The following is a 19,906-nucleotide window of genomic DNA, read 5'->3' on the forward strand; positions in this document are numbered from 1 at the left end:
GTAACCTGGGACTCGGGATCAATCATCCCTCCCAAAACCTCAATCTGATTGAGGTGGCTCATCATCTCGAGGACATGTTGCCTCACAGACGTGCCTTCCTTCATAGACTTCGTCATGATACTCCGAAAGGCTTGAGACTTAGCCGTTCGATTCTGAGTACCAAACAGATTTGTAAGATTTTGCATAATCTCGGCGGCAGTTGTCATGGCAGAATGCTGATGCTTGAGTACTGAAGACATAGATGCCAACATGTAGCACTTAGTTATCTCATTCTCCTTATGCCACCGTTTATGCGCATTCTGAACTCCCACCGAGGCATTAGTCGCGGGGACTGGAGGCTGTGGAGTGGTGAGTACAAACTTGTACTCTTCAGCTGTGAGAACGATATCCAAGTTTTGTTTCCATTCGACGTAATTTTGGCCCTCGAGTTTGTTTTCTTTGAAAATGGCAGAAAGAGGATTAAAAGACATACTGACGGATTTTGTTGCACTGCAAACAGAAGAATTTACTATTTGTCATAAACTTATGTAAGGAAATTGAGTAGATTAACCATAAAACTTTTCAAAATCTTACACAGCAAAATTAATAAATTATATCCTCCTTTGGAGGTTAATACGCATTAAAATTTTGACAATTTTACTGGTCACAACACCGACGCATCAATATCTTCCTCCTTTGGAGGTCAACACGCCTAATGCTGCCTAAGCACGACCATCGGATTTAGCATTACAGTATTTTATTTCTACAACACACTCTCATAACAATGTTCATGTGCTGATAACAAAACCAAGCTATCTCATAAATTCTGATTGAACCCTGAAACTCGCAGTTCCTTAGGATTATTGTCCCCACTTTGCAGGTGGCAATAATATTGGGAACCACTTTCTAGTTCATTCTGTTTATTATGTGAGAAGTCCGCCCTTATGAACTTACTGTTTTCATAGGATTATTGTCCCTACTTTGTAGGTGAAGATAATATTAGAAAATCAGCTTCACAAAATTTGGCAGTCCAACCGATGGAGACCATATATAAACTTTTAGTTCATAATTATCGCTTAGATATTTGAGTTATGGTTTTTCATTATTTATCCTTTAGCCTTAAGGCAGATTAAGACTAATTAAATTCGGTTGGTATTTAATTGACTGGATAATTAAATCTTTTATTATCTTTAATATCTTAGTTTAGGAATTATTAATCTAGAATTTAATTCTTATTCATGTCATACTATAAGAAATATCTAAAATAAAGTACATTATTTATAATCTTAATTAGACATGAAAAATTAAATTCACATAATTTCCAAGTTCAAGATTAGGAAGAATATTAATTATATTATTTAATGTAATCTTATATATATCTATCTTATTATAGATTCTAGATATATATTATATTTAGGAAACTATTAAATTATTCTTATCTATATCATCTAGGATATAAAATATTCATAGATATTAGAAAATAATCCAAATATTCCTAAAATCTAGGGAAATCTTCCCAAAATATTTTATTTCATTAAATAATATTATTTTCAATGATATCTATTAATTTATGAATTAAATAATCATTAAACTAATCTTTCGTCAATATCTTACGATTCGAGGTTTGCACGAATCAACACGACGAAGATTTGAAGACTCCGCCGGAGACGCTCGCCGGGGCGGCGAATTCGCCGCCCGACCGCCGCCGGCAGTTCGCGCCCGAAGGCGCCTTGCTTCCTCCTCCCTATCTCTCTGCGGAAAGCCGCCGATACATTCCCAACCGCCGTCAACAACCAGCCGCGCAGCAAAGGCCGCGCAGCTCCGGTGTACTCCCACTGCTCCGGCGGCCTTGCGCGAACCAGCAGCCGCCGTCACCGGCGATGCTGCTCTCGGTCGTGCTCCGCTAGGGCTAGGCGACTAGGGTTAGGTTTTTCTAGGGTTAGGGTTAAGGTTTGCGATTTCCGGTGGCTTCGCCACCCAATCGCATCGTCGGTGTTTTAGCGCCGGGGATTCAAGGCAGACCCGAGCATGGCGGCGGCGTGGACGAGCTCCTCTGCTCGCGTTCACGTCGCCACACATCCGTCGTCTCGCACCCAGATCCCGTCGCGTTTAGCCGGGAGTTGCATGGCTGGGCGGTCTCGTCGACGGTGCACACGAAACCGAAATCGTCCGTGCATCGCCGGTGGATTACACCTGATGCTCCCACTCTATCGTCGGCGAACGTCGATCTCTATCGAGCGTCGGCTAGGGTTTCGTCGGGCTTGGCTGGTGGCGCGCGCGAGCCCTTGCTCGCCGGCGCGTCGCCCTCGGCTCCCACTCAGTTCGATAACCCTACTCCGATCGCACGTAGTGCGATTCATCCCGGTGCAAGCGCCGACGAATCGCACATCTCGTTCGTTCGAATAATTCAAGTTCTATGATTCGAATGTTCTTGAGTTCATCATGCATAAACATAAATAACAAAAACACAAGAACATGCTTCGTAATCAATTAAGACATGCATACATGAATTTCGCGAAATTTAAATCCAAATAATCAGAGCCAAAGACTGGCTCTGATACCAATTGAAGGAACTGGCAGCGGAAGTGCTCACATAAATCAATTACATAATAATCAAATCTATTTAGCAGATTATTTAGACAAAACCTATTCACGTAATTATCACATGTATCATGCTCATAACTTGAATTAATCATGCTTTAAGAATATTGAAACCTAAAACATGCTTTTCTACGGAGCAGAAAAATACCTAATTAATTCTCCAAAGAATTGAAGATGGCTAGCTTCTTCTCCACGTGATGCTTACAGTACTAGACCACAAATCTTCTCTCTGGTTCCCGAACTGTATCCCAAAATCAGTGTGGGCTGATCTTACTAGAATACTAGGACTTAAATAAAGAAGACAAAAGAAATCCTTTTAGGAATAGGAGTAGAATTCGAAAATTCCTACAGCAGATGGGGCTGATATTTTCAAAAATTTCAATAATGAAAAATATGTTATTTCTGTCTCCTTTATTCTCCTATTTATATTAAGTTCCTTTTGGGCCCAGACAGGGATCTATGGAAGGTTTTGGATATGGGCTCATCCAATTTACTTTTTACTAATTAAATTGAACCCACAATTTAATAAAAGTTATAATTGGAATATTACGAGCAGCCACTACAGAAGTAATATTGAACTCTCCCCATCCAAATCCAAAATTACAAGTAATCCGGGTTTCTGTTTAACTTTCATTTCCCGTGCTTAAGATTAAAATGTCCATTAATTAATTAATGTCTGCTATTGACTTAATTAATTAACTTCTTATTAATTCCAAGAGTGGACTTAGCATGAAACGCTTATTTATTATTTATAGAGTAATCAAACTCCAACTAGCTAGGTTCCGAATAATAAAACCTTGTTTCGCACTCCTCTTGAGGACATTATCAAACGAGACTCTCCTCGCGCACGATTCAATATAATAGCAATCCTAGCACCGCTAGATATTGATCACCACTACCCAATATATCAGGATAATTGGGTTACGAAAAACCCGCACCATTTGATAAGTCAAAGTAGTGCATAATCAATACTGTATGCTCAATGCTAACCTACATTGATTAAGAAACAAATATTATCAAGACCTCGCCTTTCAGTAGATAGCCCAAGGACAAGTCTTGCTGTTAGATCCGTTCAGTGCTATACCACACCAATGTCATCTTATTTCAGTAAGGCTTAGAAATATGCGGACTGACATTGCAACCTTTCTAGATGGATAGTCAAATTCCATCTAGGTTGTGAAATTCATCTTTTTCTTTGTTTAGAACTGACCATGTTATCTTAAAGTGGACGACGCCCACAACCGGTCTACTAAAACAAAGACTTAGACTTTGTTAAGTTAACTTATACATTTAAACATGCATTAACATCCATTAAATGTAAAACATAACAACATTATGACAAACATAATCTATTTTATTCCTTGGAAAATAAAATAAGAGTTTTACAGTATTCAATCACTCGAAACGTGATTTCTAGTATACAAACTCTAACAGGGACATTGGAATCAATCATGAGAGCACGAGTTACTTCTAGGATGGTACGGTTTTTTCTCTCTGCCACCCTATTTTGTTCGGGTGTATAGGCACATGAGGTTTGGTGAATTAGGTCTTTCTCCTTAAAAAAATCTGACATGGTACTATTAACAAATTCCCTCCCATTGTCTGACCGAAGGACTTTGATGGTAGTGTGAAATTGGGTTTGGATCATTTGAAAAAACAGGATAAATTTTTCAACTACCTCAGATTTATGTTTCAAGAAATATATCCAAGTCATTCGTGTGCAGTCATCAATAAAGGTCACAAAATATCTAAAATCATTCCCCCCAATAACAGGTGCAGGACCCCACACATCAGCATGAATCAAATCAAACATAGATTGCATACGGGTATTAGAAGGTTTAAACGATTGTCTGTGGCTCTTGGCCAAAACACATGTCTCACACGAAAAATCTCTAGACAACAAAAAATCGGGAAATAAAAGTTTAAAATAACCATGGGAAGGGTGTCCTAGTCTTCTGTGCCACAACCAAGCCTCTTCTTTTGTGGATCCGTGAGCCAGCATTGCACTCCCATGGTGAGCTACCCCGTCCACATAGTAGAGTCCTTGGTTCTCAGTGCCACGCCCAACGATCCTCCTTGTCCGAATATCCTGTAATATGAAAAAACTTGGGTACATTAGCAGTGTACAATTCAGCTCCCTTGTTACATGACTCACAGACATCAATCGTTGAGATAAGCTAGGAACAAATAAACTGTTCGATAATCGGAGATTTGGAGATATTTCTATGGTTCCAGACCCTTCCACTGTAATTAACTCTCCATTTGCAGTTCGGATATAGGTTTTAGTAATTTCACCAAAATTAATAAAATCAGATCGTTCCGGAGTCATGGTATCAGTGGCTCCGCAGTAAAAAATCCAACTCTTTTTTCTAGCACTATCAATATTTTGCACACTAAATGCAGCGGAAATATTCAATAACGGTGCAAAACGATTATGGGTCTTAATTTGGTCAATATCTGGGGTCATTTCGAAATTAACAGTTCTCGGATGGTATTTCTCATAACTGTTCACAGAATGGGGTCTCAAATGTAATTTAGGCATAATATGGGGTGCAAAACAAAATTTTCGAGTTTGATTAGGGTTTGACAAATTGTCAAACCCTTTACCTCCCAAATATCCGCCGCCTCCTCCCCATTTGTGCGATTCTGTCTCGCTGGCCTTTTCCACGAAATTCCCGACGCGCACGCTGCCAACTCCGCCGCCGCTGCCGCTCCCGGTGTCGGCTTCTTGATTCGGAGGGTTGTGAGGTAGATTTCCCCCTCCGGTTCCACCTTCGCGGCTGTGAACCGAGCTCTGGTTTTGTTGTTCGGTTATACCGACCTCGGCGAACTTCGCCTGGGCTCGAGCTCTCTGCCTTTCGTCCCACCATTCTGGGTATCCTACCCAGAGAAAACAACTTTCCTTCGTGTGTTTGTTCTTGCCGCAGTGAGAACACCACAATTTTCTCTTGTCCGGCTTCCCTCCGGCTTGGTGAGCGGCGGCTCCGGCAGGTGGAGGACGATGCGGTCCATTTCGATTGGTTGGTCTATCTCTCTGTGCTCCAAATCCATATCCGATCTCCCCCGATGATGTATCGGCGCTCCCTACGCCAGTGGCATCTCCGATTGGTGAAGAGGATGTCGGCGACATGATATTGCATCGAGTCGCCTCCTTCTTCACCAATGCGTAGGCCTCTTCGACTGAGGGATACGGCTCAAGTTTGAGGATATCTCGCCGGATTGCATTATATTCCGGGTTTAATCCAGTGAGGAATTTGTAAAGCCTCTTCTCGCTTGTGAAATCTCTGAACTGTTTGATCCCCTTATCGCAGCATGTCACCGGTTGTTTTTGCCTTCTGTCGACATTAATCCATAATCCATGGATTCGACGGTAATACGTCTCAAGGTCTAAGTTCCCCTGTCTAATATATAACACTTTGTCTTCCAGGTCGTAGATATGGAATGAATCTGCCTTGCTTTCGAACGTGATTCGAAGGTTGTCCCACAAAGCTTTGGACGTTTGGTGGTGAGCAAAATCGACAATAATATCATGTTCGATATTGTCGATTATCCACGAGAAAACCACGAGATTGGTTTCCTCCCAATCTCTATATCCCTTGCTGTTTGGTTTCTGGTGGCTCATCGACTATGTGGGAGTATCCTCTCCTTCCTCCTATCGCGACTTTCATACGTCGTGACCATAACGGGTAATTCTTCCCGTTGAGTTTGAACGCCACGGTAACGTTCTTGCTTGACCTCAATTTTGAGGGTTCGGTTGTGGGTTTTTCATCATCTGTGTCTGACATTTTTTTTGTGAATAGGGATGGATTTTCTGGGTTTGATTTCAGCCTCTTGGCCGAGTTTTGGTATGGTTAGGGCTAGGATGAAATTTTTCTGAGCCCTAAAACCTACTCTGACGCCATGAAGAAAGAGTTTGGGGATTGAAATTGTGTATTTTCTTGAATGAATAAAAACGTTACAATAGTTCACCTATTTATAGGTCTAGAAATATTCACATAATGAAAACTAATATCTGCCTATTTTACAGGGATTATACTCTATCTATGGAAGGAGATCAATTAGGGATCAATTTGAATATTCTACGATATCTTCCAACAGTTGAGACAACTTGTGACATAGTCTTCGAGAGGTGGAATGGGATCCCCGGCTATGAAGGGTGCAAAACACCTCTGCTTTCCCTCATACCCCAATATTTTATTCATCAAACAAAAACAAAAGGTTTATAAAATAATGAGGTGTGAGGAACAATATCCCATGTTGTGCACCCCTCCACAGCAGGGGATCCCAGCCCCTTCGAACTACATATACTGCGTCAATAAATTAAACATTGATATCTAAGCATATTATGTGCTATATATCGAGGTAGTTAGAATTTTAGAGATGGAGAAAATAAGGTTTAATTTCATTCCGAAAGCGAAAACACATGTAGTAATCTGCACTATTTATTATGTTAGGCCTCCTATTCGTAGCTTAGCCTACTTTCTTTAACAAAAACAGAAAAATATTGTTTATGTTATGACTCCCTTTTCCCCCCCGACGAAGTTTTTTTTAAAATGGATATAGCCAAAAAAACAAATCCCCGTAAAATCAAAGTTAGGCTATATTGTTTGTGTATTTAATAGGGAGTATTTTTAAGGGAAAAATCATACTAAAACACATTTTAAAAAATGAAGCACGGAGTGTAAGTAATGATGAATCATATATGAAACATGGTAAACTCGCTATAAAAATTCCATGGATTAAAATAAATGGAATATTTCGCTTTTATGAATTCAAAATCACGAACTCATTCAATAAAGTAACGAATTCATTATGAATATTCACGATCAAATAATAAATAAGTAGTAAGTAATTTATAATTTTAATTTTTTCCAATCCTGCATTAGTGCATGCACAAGATAAACGGTGCTCTATTTCAATAAATTATAAATGTACAAGACAAAGAGATATTGTCAATGAAAAATGCGTCTCATTTCATTAAAGAGAAAAGAGTTTTTAAAATTGGAAAGTGAATATTCTTACAGGACAGATTAGAAAGAATATAGTGTATATTCTTATGGGACGAAAGGATATCTAATATTCCATTATATTTTAGTTTGTACACCAATCCATGTATTTTCGTTTATGTCATCTGATCATATATTACATTATTATTAATATTAAATGTACATGCAGCAATAATGCTGATTATCATTTTCCATAGCATTTATATAATGAAGCTTTCTTTCTTTCTTTCTTTTTAGATCTTCTAGAAACGCATCATAGTTAAATTCAAGGACAAAAGTATCTCGTGAACTTTATTCGATTGCATTTTTTGCTGCTGGAGAAACTGAACCCTACCGTTATAGGAGTATTACTTCATTGGGCGGAACTACGTATAAAGGAGGGAGGGCTTTAGCCCTAATGAATCTAAATTTTTTAAAATTTCTATTATAAAGTTTCAAAATATGTTCATATTTATACATATTATAGTATAAAAACCTCTATTCATAATCTAAATTATTTGAAAATTTAATTTCAAATAAAATTTTGAATATTTAGCCCCTACTCGTATTCATTTCTGCGTCCGCAAATCATTTATCTCAATCCTAATTATATAGCTTTGATTTATTGCAACAAAACCAGCCACCAATTGTAAAAGCGGAATTAGATATATGTTGACTATGTACAATCAAGCACCTGAATAGAATGTAGGATATCAAAACTTAATTAATGTTCATGATGAGAATCAATCAAATTTCTGCAAGTCTTGATATTCAATGGACCTGTACCTGCATCAGCTGAATACTGCCATGCTCATCAACAAGTCTTGCAGCTAGCACCACCCTCTCTCTACACACACTATATATACTTGTGTGTGTTTTTAGTTGAAATAAAAAAGTTAGTTATCAGTGATTGAAATGGAAAGGGAAGAGGTAGGCAGCACTGTGCCGTTTTACCGGCTCTTCGCCTTTGCTGATCCTGTGGATCAAGTGTTGATGATAGTTGGTTCAGTGGGTGCCGTTGGGAATGGAGTGTGTACGTCTCTAACGGCATTCCTTTTCGGGGAACTCCTCGATTCTTTCAGCCAAATCCAGAACAACGGTGTTGTTTCCATTATCTCAAAAGTATCTACATCTCATCATATTCATTCTCTACCTACTTGTTTATGGTAGCTTCATGATTTTGTGCTTTCGATCATCACTTGTATCTCACATTTTCATGTTGCATTTCAATCCTTAGGTGTCACTAAAGTTTGTGTATTTGGCTATGGGATGTGGCGTGGCAGCATTTCTTCGTAAGTTTTACCCTGTAGCCATCTTAATCATATTGTTGAACTCTAACATACTTAACTTTGAATGATCTATAGAGGTGGCTTGTTGGATGATCACTGGAGAAAGGCAGGCTGCAAGAATTAGGAGTCTATATTTGTCATCAATTTTGAGGCAAGATGTTGCTTTCTTTGATAAGCAAAGTAATACAGGAGAAGTGGTTGGAAGATTGTCTGGTGACACTCAGCTTATTCAAGACGTCATGGGTGAGAAGGTACCTACTTTCTCTCACATCTCTATGCTTCTATGAACTGCCCAAACAAGAATTCTTGAACAGCGTCTTTTTCCTATGATTTCTGGAGAGAAAAGATTACATGTTGTATATGCATCCTCCTGCAGGTTGGCAGGTTCATTCAGCTAGTATCAGCATTGTTGGGAGGTTTCGTGATCGCGTTTATCAGAGGATGGCTTGTTACGCTCGTCATGCTATCATCCATTCCTCTAATGGTGATATCAGGAGGTGTCATGTCGCTACTCCTGTCGAAGATGGCATCTCATGGCCAAGAAGTGTATGCTAAGTGCGCAGCTATAGTTGAACAGACGATTGGCTCAATCAGAACGGTCTCATCCTTGTTAACAATCTTTTGCTTCCATATAGTACATTTTTAGACAAAATACACGTTGACATATGCGTCTATGATTCTGTTCAGGTTGCGTCGTTTACTGGGGAGAAGCAAGCTGTGGCTGACTACGATAAGTCCCTCATCAAAGCCTACAAATCAGGGGTGCACGAAGGGCTGGCGAGTGGGCTATGGATCGGATCAGTCATGTTCATTGTATTATGCAGTTATGCTCTGGTTACCTGGTTTGGAAGCAAGATGGTCTTGGAGAAGAGATATGCTGGTGGTGACGTGATCATCGTGATCATCGCCATGGTTACTGGTTCAACGTAAGTACATATACTATTGATGTTGCTGTTGCTGCAGTTTATATTATATATTGATGTTGTATGTTGTGTAGGTCTTTTGGACAAGCATATCCTTGCATGTCGGCATTTGCTGCAGGGCGAGCAGCAGCGTACAAGATGTTTGAGACGATAAAGAGGAAGCCCGAGATAGATGCATACGACACAAGTGGGGAGATGCCAGAAGACATCCGTGGGAATATAGAGTTTAGAGACGTGCATTTCAGCTATCCGGCTAGGCCTAATGAGCAGATATTCAGAGGCTTAAATCTGTCGATTTCGAGTGGTCTGACAGTGGCTCTGGTTGGGCAAAGTGGAAGTGGGAAATCAACTGTGATAAGTTTGATAGAGAGGTTTTATGACCCTCAACATGGTGAAGTTTTGATTGATGGCATCAATCTGAAGCAATTCCAGCTTAAATGGATTAGGTCCAAAATAGGGCTTGTGAGTCAAGAGCCTGTGCTTTTCACAGCTAGTATTAAAGATAATATTGCATATGGTAAGGATGGTGCAACAATTGAGGAAATCAGGGCAGCAGCAGAACAAGCCAATGCTGCTAAATTCATTGATAAATTGCCCCAGGCAACAACCATGACCTCTTTCTTTTCTTTCCCTAATTCATTTTGAACAAACTAATACTAATACAAGATGACTTTGTTTTCTGCAGGGACTTGATACCATGGTAGGTGAACACGGAACTCAGCTTTCGGGTGGACAGAAACAACGAGTAGCCATAGCTAGAGCGATCTTGAAGGATCCAAGGATTCTACTGTTGGATGAGGCTACAAGTGCACTAGATGCAGAATCAGAAAGAGTAGTGCAGGAGGCATTAGACCGAATAATGGTGAACAGAACAACTGTAATTGTTGCACATCGGTTGAGCACAATTAGGAATGCCAATATGATCGTTGTCATTCACCAAGGCAAGGTGGTTGAAAAAGGTACTACTATCTCTCTCTTTACTCTTTTATCTCAACTTGTACGGTAAACAAGACATTTCCTTTGCAAGAGAAGACTAATTTGATTGTAACTGCAGGGACACATTCTGAACTATTGGAAGATCCTGAAGGTGCGTATTCTCAGCTCATACGCCTGCAGGAAGTAAACAGAGACACATCAGAGCATGTCAAAGGCAAAGAAAGATCAGAAACAAGTGTGGATTTGGAGAGATCGCAGTCAAGTCGAAGGATGTCACTCACACGTTCCATGAGTCGGGGCTCATCTAGCAGCCGTCACCACTCATTGCCATTCACAATTGGCCTACCTGCAACAACACTAAACGTCTCTGAATCTGCACTAGAGAAATCAGATCACGAATCATCTGAAATGCCTCCGAAGGTCCCTCTCCGCCGCCTTGCCAATCTCAACAAGCCAGAAACACCAATGCTCATAGCAGGAGCCGTCTTTGCCATAATAAATGGCTCTATTTTGCCAATCTTCGGCCTACTACTAAATAACGTGATCATAACCTTCTGCGAGTCCCCAAGTGAGCTGCGCAAAGACGCAAAGCTTTGGGCCATCATACTCATGGTGCACGGGGTGGTGTCTCTGATCGCATATCCAGCGAGGACGTATCTCTTTGGCTTGGCGGGGAACAAGCTGATTAGGAGGATCAGACTGATGTGCTTCGAGAAGGTGGTGAATATGGAGGTGGGGTGGTTCGACAAGGGAGAGCACTCAAGTGGGATCATCCGAGCAAGGCTGTCTGCTGATGCTGCCACTGTTAGAGGTCTGGTCGGCGACGCGCTTGGGCAGATAATTCAAGATTTGTCATCATTGGTTGCTGGGTTAGCCATTGCCTTTGAAGGTAGCTGGCAGTTGTCTCTGATCATCATGGCGATGATGCCTTTGTTTGGAGCGAATGGATATGTACTGCTCAAGTTCATGAAAAGGTATAGCGCAGCTGCTAAGGCGATGTACGAGGAGGCGAGCCAGGTGGCGAATGACGCAGTGGGGAGTATAAGGACGGTTGCTTCCTTTTGTGCGGAGGAGAAGGTAATGGACATGTATAGGAAGAAATGTGAAGGGCCTATGAGCATTGGGATTAAGCAGGGATTGGTTTGTGGAGTAGGTTTTGGGATAGCCTTTGCCCTCCCCTTTCTGATTTATGCTACCAGCTTCTATGCTGGAGCTCGACTCATTGATGATGGCAAAGTCACTTTCTTTGAAGTAAATCAGGTAACCACGACCAACCAATCATTCATTCATTCATTCATTCAATTCTCTTCTCTAACCCTAATCCTAACTAATTAAACGTTGCAGGTTTTCTTCGCTCTAGCCATGATGGCACAAGCAATCTCTCTATCCAGCTCTTTTGCACCGGATTCAAACAAAGCCAAGGTTGCAGCAGCGTCAATATTCACCATTCTCGACAGGGAATCGAAGATCGACCCCAGTGATGAATCCGGCATCAAATTAGAGAGTGTAAAGGGAGAGATCGAGCTCAAACATGTGAGCTTCAAGTATCCGACCCGACCCGATGTGCAGATCTTCAGAGACCTCTCCTTAACGATTCATGGCCAAAAGGTATATACATTACGATTAGGTAAAAGTAGATTTAATTGACGGAATTGTTGATTATCAATACTCAATTTGCAGACAGTAGCTCTGGTTGGAGAGAGCGGGAGCGGCAAATCAACGGTGATATCACTGTTACAGAGATTCTACGATCCAGATTCAGGGCGCATAACCCTAGACGGCGTCGAGATCCAAAAATTCCAGCTGAAATGGCTGAGGCAGCAGATGGGGCTGGTGAGCCAAGAGCCGGTGCTCTTCAACGACACGATCCGCGCCAACATAGCCTACGGGAAGGAAGGGGAGGCGACGGAGGCAGAAATCATCGCGGCAGCGGAGCAGGCGAATGCGCACAAATTCATAAGCGGGCTGCAACAGGGGTACGACACGGTTGTGGGGGAGCGCGGGGTGCAGCTGTCGGGGGGGCAGAAGCAGCGTGTGGCGATTGCGCGGGCCATCGTGAAGAGCCCGAAGATTCTGCTGCTGGATGAGGCGACGAGCGCGCTAGACGCAGAGTCAGAGAGAGTGGTGCAGGACGCGCTTGATCAGGTGATGGTGAACCGAACGACGGTGATTGTGGCGCATCGGCTGTCCACGATCAAGACGGCCGATTTGATAGCGGTTGTAAACAATGGAGTGATTGTGGAGAAAGGGAAGCATCAGAGTTTAATTAACATCAAACATGGATTTTACGCATCATTAGTTGCGCTTCATGCGACATCCTAATTTTTACTGAGTTTATGCAATATGTAATGCATGAAACCAAGATTTAATTAGTTAAATCAAAACAAAATAGAACTTTTATAAAGATAATGTACTCCATTTGATTAGACGAACAACATGTGCAACATTTACAGATCTCTTTGAATGCTTTTCTGGACTCCTTGCCCCCTACAACTAAACCTGGAATTGTGCTGTATGGCCGCATGGTTTCAGTTTATAATTTCTCTCAAGAGTCGTAGCATCTGCTGATGTAATTCCTGGTGACAAATCACCAAGTGAGGACGCCTTAAGGACATTGATCTATGGAACTGGGATATATTTGTCAACTATCCATGCTTCTATTTCTGTAGCGCATGCAATACTGTTGTCATTGATACCATAAACTGAATCTACCTGAAGTTCAGAGAGACCGTTGCCTGGGTGCTGAAGTGGAGGTTGCCTTGGCAATAATTCAGGGGCCATCTGCTGAAATGTCAAAAGGGGTTGTTAAAAGGCCTGGTGGAAATAGCCGGATAATTGTGTGTGCTGGTGGACCATGTACTTATGGCCCTGGTTCCGTACCTCATTCTCTTAATCATCCAAACTATTTGCACTTACAGAAATCAGAATTAAAATGGATGGACAATCTAGGTTGTGACATGTCCTGGGACATGTCCTGTACGGGTTCCTCTACTGCAGCCTCTTACAAAATCTTCTGGAGGCGTTTTGATTCTTCATGATGATTTTGGGGAAGCATTTGGTGTGAATCTGCAGAGAGTGTCTTCAAGGGCTGCAGGTTCTCATGGTTTATTGGAAATCAGGTGTTCTGACAGTATCTTTGTCAGTCAAGTGGTTGGACCTGGTGAGGAGGCCCGTGTGGATAGCCATGAATCTTTTAAGAATGACACTGCTGTCGCTATTCAGATGCTGAGTGTTGAAGAAACCCAAAGTTTTGCCGTGTCAATGGAGAATCGTGCAGATATCAAGAGCAATTTTGTGCACTTTCAGTTTGCAATTCGGTATTCAACTGCTTATCAAGCACAAGACCTAGCCAATGGGCATATCAAATTACTTCTAAATAGTGACCATGTTGTTGCATTTTCCATTCAAGAATTTGGCATCTCTTAAGCTGTTAAGCAACACCATGTTAGGGTGCTTTCCTGGAATTCATTACTTGCTCAAGTATTGGATTCTCTTTCCTTGCATTTATTCTCTAATTGCTTAATCTGTCTTGTTTTGAAGTTTAAATTGTTTCTGGCACTTCTTTTGATATGCATATACTGCTGAAGGATGGAATACTTCTTTTACTTTTTTTTTCTGAGCTAAAAAAAACACCTATACTAACTAAACTATTTCTGAACATCACCATCCATGCTGTTTCCATCTGCATTATGATGGTGTAAATGTGGTGTTTTTGCTGTTTTGGTTGTTGTGGGGGGGTAAGAAGCAAAAGTTTTAGTAAGCAATGAGATCAGAATTCCAGAGGGATGATGAGCAACGCCAAAAATTGAATTCATCCTAACTACCGATCTCAGGTGACGTCTAAAACAAAAGAGCCTTAAATTGTTCACATCCAAATCCAAGAATATCTGTTCTTATTGTTATTTTTTCAGGGTGCTGAGCTTGCTGCACAGGAAAGAAAGAGTGCAGCAGCATTGGCTGCTTGTAGGACATTGGCTGAAGAGCTAACTGAGCTGCGTTTTCCAGCTCCTAGGATTCTTGCATTTAAGGTAAGAGAGCAGGTTTATGTTAAATATGAAAACACAAGTGGTTATTGTCATGGAATTCCATATTTAGCCTGGGATATGGTTGTCTGATACAGGAGGGGAGCTCACAGGCTCGATATTTTGTGTCTCGCTTGATACCAGCACGCAAAGATCCTCCATACGAACAGGTTTGCTTGCAATTTCAACTTCTTGTTGTATGTTGAAGTAAGGCTGGTGAAAAAAGTGTGATATAATGATGGGGTGTGAGTGGTGGTGATTGCAGGAAGCAAGATTTCCTCAGCTTCGAACGCTGAACGCAGACGAGAGAACGAAGCTAAAGAGTAGTTTTATTCACTTTGATGATCCTAGCTTCTGTGAGTGGATGCGAAGCTTGAAAGTGTTGCCCCCGAGCCTAGCTAAGATGGCCTTGTTTCTCTTCTACACCCTATTTTCATCATCCCTTTTTTATGGATGCTCAATTTTGATTTATTTTCTTTTTTTTTTTTTAACATAGGATACTTGTACACAATGCAGCTCAAATCGTATAATCAATTTTAGGCAGCTGCTATACAATTCTTACAGGACTTTGATTGCCTTCATGCTTTGTTGGTTTTTTATTACTACTAAGTTGACTCAATTTAGTGTAGACATTAATTTAGATTACTACATACCTAATTTTTACCCTTTTTGTCACTACTTGCATTTATCAAACAGTAATAAATTTACTAGTATAATTATTTTATCATAATTTTATAAATTTCACTTCAATTATAATTATTTTATCTTAATTTCATAAATTTCGCTTCAATAATTTGTTGTTCAATTATTTTCTGTTTCTAATAATATTCCTACAAAGCTATAAAAAAAAAAAAAAAAAATCGACGGAATGCCCGTGAATTAATGAATAAAAATATTACTCAAAATAATGACAAAAAGTTATTGAGGAGTACTAGAAATATCGAAAAGAGGTGAATTAGCAGTAGGACCGCGAAGAGAGAATCTTTGGAATTGCAATATGCAGATCCTTCACATCCCATGCTTGGAAGATAACTACTCTTACATGTAATCAAATCCCAACTCTTGAGAATTCATTGTTTGAGAACCTAATTGGAATTAGGTTTGCAGGATTATCGATGAGGCGACGAAAGAAGCAGCGGTGGTAGACCCAGTGGAGCCTCACAAGATTCTACGAGTAGCTCAGGAAAACGGTGTTGACCTCAAGCTTGTCCTCACCACCCATCATCACTGGTCTCTCTCTAATCTCTTTTCACTTTTATCAATTTCTAAAATTCTTCCTTCTCTAATTTAATAGCCTTTCAGCTCAATTTGATGTTATTGGAATTTGTTGGTGTGTAGGGATCATGCTGGTGGCAATGAGAAGATGAAGCAGTTGGTGCCTGATATCAAAATATTTGGGGGTTCCCTTGATAATGTGCAGGCATGCACTAACAAACTTGAAAACGGTGATAAGTTATCTCTTGGGGCTCACATCAATATATTGTCTCTCCATACACCATGGTATTATTGGCTGCTTCTATTTGTTGGATTACCCTTATACCAGTGGTACTTGCTTTTTTCCTTAAATCACTACTCCACGTTGCCTGCTTCCTGTATGAGTTTTCGATCCTTGATTAATTGCACAATCACTACATTATCTCTGCCACAACAATGAATAAGTCGTTTTGTTCTGATTTCAGCCACACCAAGGGTCATATAAGTTACTATGTGACTGGCAAAGAAGGAGACGACCCTGCTGTTTTTACTGGCGATACCTTGGTGAGCCAAAATCATTTTTACTTTTGTAGAGTTGCTTTAATAATATAGACATTTTTGTGAACAACTTACAAGAAGCAAATCTAAGTAGCTTGTCAAGTTGATGGATGACCTAGTAAACTGTTTGGAGGCATTTTTATCAATAGAAAACTGGATTCTCCAGGTTAAAAGCACTGTGACTATGGAGCTCATACTCATGCTCTTGGTGATAAGCAGTGCATAGTGATACAATTAAATTTCATGTTTATTTTGATCTGATGATATATTGAAACCTGCATGTTATGAATTTGCAGTTCATTGCTGGCTGTGGAAAGTTTTTTGAAGGCACAGCTGAGCAGATGTATCAGTCATTGTGTACTACCCTTGGTTCTTTGCCGAAGCCAACTCGAGTATATTGTGGTCATGAGGTAATATAAATTTGTACTGTGTTGGTTTTTCTTCACTATTCTTCTCTCAGGAGTGAGTAATTGTTTATGTGCACAATATTTTTTCTGTCGTGTGGTTTTTCCAACATTCAAATGCTAGGATTTGTAATGCCTTCTCATGGTTAATATCAATATCCCTTGCAAGAGAAGTCATGTTTTAATTAGGCCTTCTAGGTAGTAAGTTAGATGTTTTGATAATCATTTACTTTTACCGGTTCTGAAATTTCTTATACCTAGAGACTATCCTTTGCTTCACAAAATACCAAGGGTACACACTGCTTTCTTACCCGTATGGTATTATTGTGTGGTAGATTTATTTGTAAGCATGAAGAAATAGACTAAATGAAGTTAAGACTTGAGATATTACAAAGTTGCAGTTTCATAAATTTGATATCGATAAGTTCATCTGAAAAATAGTTCTGGGGAGTTATTCTGCAGTGGCTAATTTGCAGTTTTCATTGAGCACACATTACGAAGTTAAATTAAACATGTTTGTGTAGTATACAAAGAAGAACTTGCAGTTTGCCTCGACTGTGGAGCCAGATAATGCAAGCATATCACAGAAATTAGCATGGGCTGAGCAGAAGAGAAAGACAGGTCTTCCAACTGTACCCTCAACCATCGAGGAAGAATTCGAGACCAATCCATTCATGCGTGTTGATCTACCGGAGATTCAGGTATAGACTGTGCTACCTGTGATTTGTTTAGAAGCACTCCATCCTTGGATACCATAGCCATGTCTATCTCTTGTATAAGCTAAAATGTTTGAGTGTATGTTATGATGTGCAGGAGAAAGTTGGGTGCAAGTCAGCTGTTGAAGCACTGCGGAAGATTCGACAGCTTAAAGATGAGTGGAGAGGATGAAGATGTGTAAGGCTCATGTTAATAAGTTTGGTGTTTTTTTATCCTGGTTTCTTCTTGGATTTTTCAAAACAATTACCAGTACTTTTTTATATTAAGCTTGAAAGACTATCAATAATTGATCCATTTTACACTTTGCCTTAGCTTACTTGTTTGTGTATATACTTGTAAGCCCAAGGTTTCACTTTTCTTTTTCATGCCTTAAAATTAGAATTCTCTTTTAACTTATAACTAGACCAAAATAGCACAACCACCGACAAAAATGGCAGCCTCGCATTGATGCACATGTTCTTCTAAAAATTTATTCAACATATTTGCGTCATAGTTGCACAAGTTTGGTCACTGGTGAGTAAGACTGCCAATTTGCGACACTACTCGAATACCTACAAAATTAGATTAAGATTATTTCTATAGTTAAAATTAGATTATCATTTTCTCGCATTTTCATATTTTACCTTCGTTCACTTTCTTGCGGTCACTGACGCAATCTCCACTACCATGTTTTAATCGCTTTGTGTGATTGTCGTGTCGATATTATTATTATGTCATTATGTTGTCGGGTTTGCATTGTTATTTTTTTGGTGTTGTTATATCACGTCAATGCGAATAAAATCATGTCACAAACGGATTCGTGTCATATATGGATTTAAATGTAGCAGGTCGAGTTTGTGTTCAAATTCAGGATTTAATTACTCCCTCCGTCCCACATAATTTTACACACTTTGACCCGGCACGAGTTTTAAGAAATATAATGGAAAGTGGGTTGAAATAGTTGGTGGGATGTGGGTCCTACTTTTAAAGTATTAATTTTATAATGAGTTAGTGGAATATGGGGTTTACTACCAAAAATGGTAAAAGTGAAATGAGTAAAATTATGTGGGACGATCCAAAATGGAATACTGAATAAAATTATGTGGGACGAAGGGAGTAATTGATAGTGTTTGGGTTTGACTTTAGGTCATGTTTGGTTGTTAGGAAATTAAAGGAAAAGAAAGTTGACATGGAAAATGATTCCTAGGAAAGTGATTCCTAAGAATCACGTATGATTCCTGCCAACTTTACTTTTCTGTGTTTGGAAAATGTCAAGATTTTGAATTCTATATTAATTTTAAATGTTAAACTAAAAAATACAACAATTAATCAAAAAATATATATCATGTTTCTAATATTAATAATACTAATTAAATAATTATTTAAATATATTTTATAAATATAAAATTATAATTCTCATTACATGCATCTAATAAATTCTGAACTACCACAATGAACTTGCACATACTCACAAACAATAATAGGAATTGAAATATTGTGACATCAAAAGCTATGTACTTAGTGAGAAGATTTCATGGACCATGCACAGTCGTTTTTTCTTAATAATTATTGATACATGTAGATGTATGAAATCAATTAGTACAGTTTGTATATTCTGGTAAAGGCATACACTAATTATGAAAAAAATGTAAATGAACAGAACGCATTTTATATACATACAAAATATGGGCATATATCAAAACACACAACAGAAGCCGTCATATGCATGCGACTCAGCAAAAAAAAATTGCAGAAACCTAGAACATACTCCCTCCGTCCACGATTAAGAGTCTCATTTCTAAATGGCACGGGTTTTAAGAAATGTTTAGAAAAGTGGGGGGAAGAAAGTTAGTGGAATAGAGGTTCCACTTGTATATATTAATTTTAAATGATAGGTGAGTGGAATGAGTTAGTGGAATGTGTGGTCTCTTTACCATTTATAGTAATTATGAACCGGGACTCTTATTCGTGGACGGATCAAAATGGAAAAACGGGACTCTTATTCGTGGACGGAGGGAGTAACTCATAAATTCTTGATAAGATGCAAAAATCTTACTTGTTATTGAAGAATTTGGACAAAAATTGCACGACTGCGTATCAAAAGTGAAGGTGTGGAGAATAGAAAAGAACCGTGAGTAAATAGAATAAAAGAAAGAAATTTTTTGCGTATATTTTTTCCGTATCATTTAAAATCCTCATATTTGGAAAAAGAATACCTAGGTTAGGCTGGGGAATCAAAACCCTGTTATTTTGCCCAACTTTCCACATTTTTAGGATTCTCATTACTTTCCTAATTTCATTAAAAATCAAACAAACATT

At 39.5% G+C, this 19,906-nt stretch overlaps 2 protein-coding genes, 1 long non-coding RNA gene and 2 pseudogenes across 5 annotated transcripts; 3 read left to right on the plus strand and 2 right to left on the minus strand.

Moving 5' to 3' along the window:
- Window positions 1–4,631: 4,631 nt before the first annotated feature.
- On the minus strand, window positions 4,632–6,482 carry LOC148923318 (uncharacterized; annotated as a pseudogene).
- A 1,966-nt stretch (window positions 6,483–8,448) lies between these two features.
- On the plus strand, window positions 8,449–13,171 carry LOC125206342 (ABC transporter B family member 21-like). Its single transcript, XM_048105609.2, has 10 exons — window positions 8,449–8,687; window positions 8,803–8,857; window positions 8,930–9,105; window positions 9,231–9,452; window positions 9,542–9,780; window positions 9,852–10,377; window positions 10,463–10,736; window positions 10,832–11,973; window positions 12,058–12,321; window positions 12,394–13,171. Exons 1-10 carry the CDS (start codon window positions 8,481–8,483, stop codon window positions 13,033–13,035), a joined length of 3,747 nt encoding a protein of 1,248 aa, XP_047961566.2. The 5' UTR covers window positions 8,449–8,480; the 3' UTR covers window positions 13,036–13,171.
- Window positions 10,272–11,133, minus strand: LOC148923319 (uncharacterized). Its single transcript, XR_016132720.1, has 2 exons — window positions 10,995–11,133; window positions 10,272–10,887 (listed from the first exon to the last, which is right to left on the minus strand). It is a non-coding gene; the product is annotated as an uncharacterized LOC148923319 (long non-coding RNA).
- Window positions 13,137–15,265, plus strand: LOC125206343 (protein transport protein SEC23 A-like; annotated as a pseudogene). Its single transcript, XR_016132874.1, has 5 exons — window positions 13,137–14,405; window positions 14,535–14,741; window positions 14,834–14,905; window positions 15,001–15,146; window positions 15,232–15,265. The product of XR_016132874.1 is annotated as a protein transport protein SEC23 A-like (transcript).
- Window positions 15,266–15,646: 381 nt separating this feature from the next.
- Window positions 15,647–17,919, plus strand: GLY2 (Metallo-hydrolase/oxidoreductase superfamily protein). Of its 2 annotated transcripts, none has more exons than XM_048104872.2 (7): window positions 15,647–15,779; window positions 15,843–15,965; window positions 16,074–16,280; window positions 16,415–16,493; window positions 16,784–16,897; window positions 17,416–17,592; window positions 17,705–17,919. In XM_048104872.2, exons 1-7 carry the CDS (start codon window positions 15,733–15,735, stop codon window positions 17,777–17,779), a joined length of 822 nt encoding a protein of 273 aa, XP_047960829.2. In that variant the 5' UTR covers window positions 15,647–15,732; the 3' UTR covers window positions 17,780–17,919. The 2 variants fall into 2 exon arrangements, with proteins under 2 accessions (XP_047960829.2, XP_047960830.1); XM_048104873.2 differs by having other exon boundaries at window positions 16,074–16,235.
- Window positions 17,920–19,906: the final 1,987 nt, after the last annotated feature.

The sequence above is a fragment of the Salvia hispanica genome, chromosome 6, assembly GCF_029641045.1.
Source record: "Salvia hispanica isolate PSC_SH4W2 chromosome 6, Shi_PSC_v1, whole genome shotgun sequence".
Taxonomy (NCBI): domain Eukaryota; kingdom Viridiplantae; phylum Streptophyta; class Magnoliopsida; order Lamiales; family Lamiaceae; genus Salvia; species Salvia hispanica.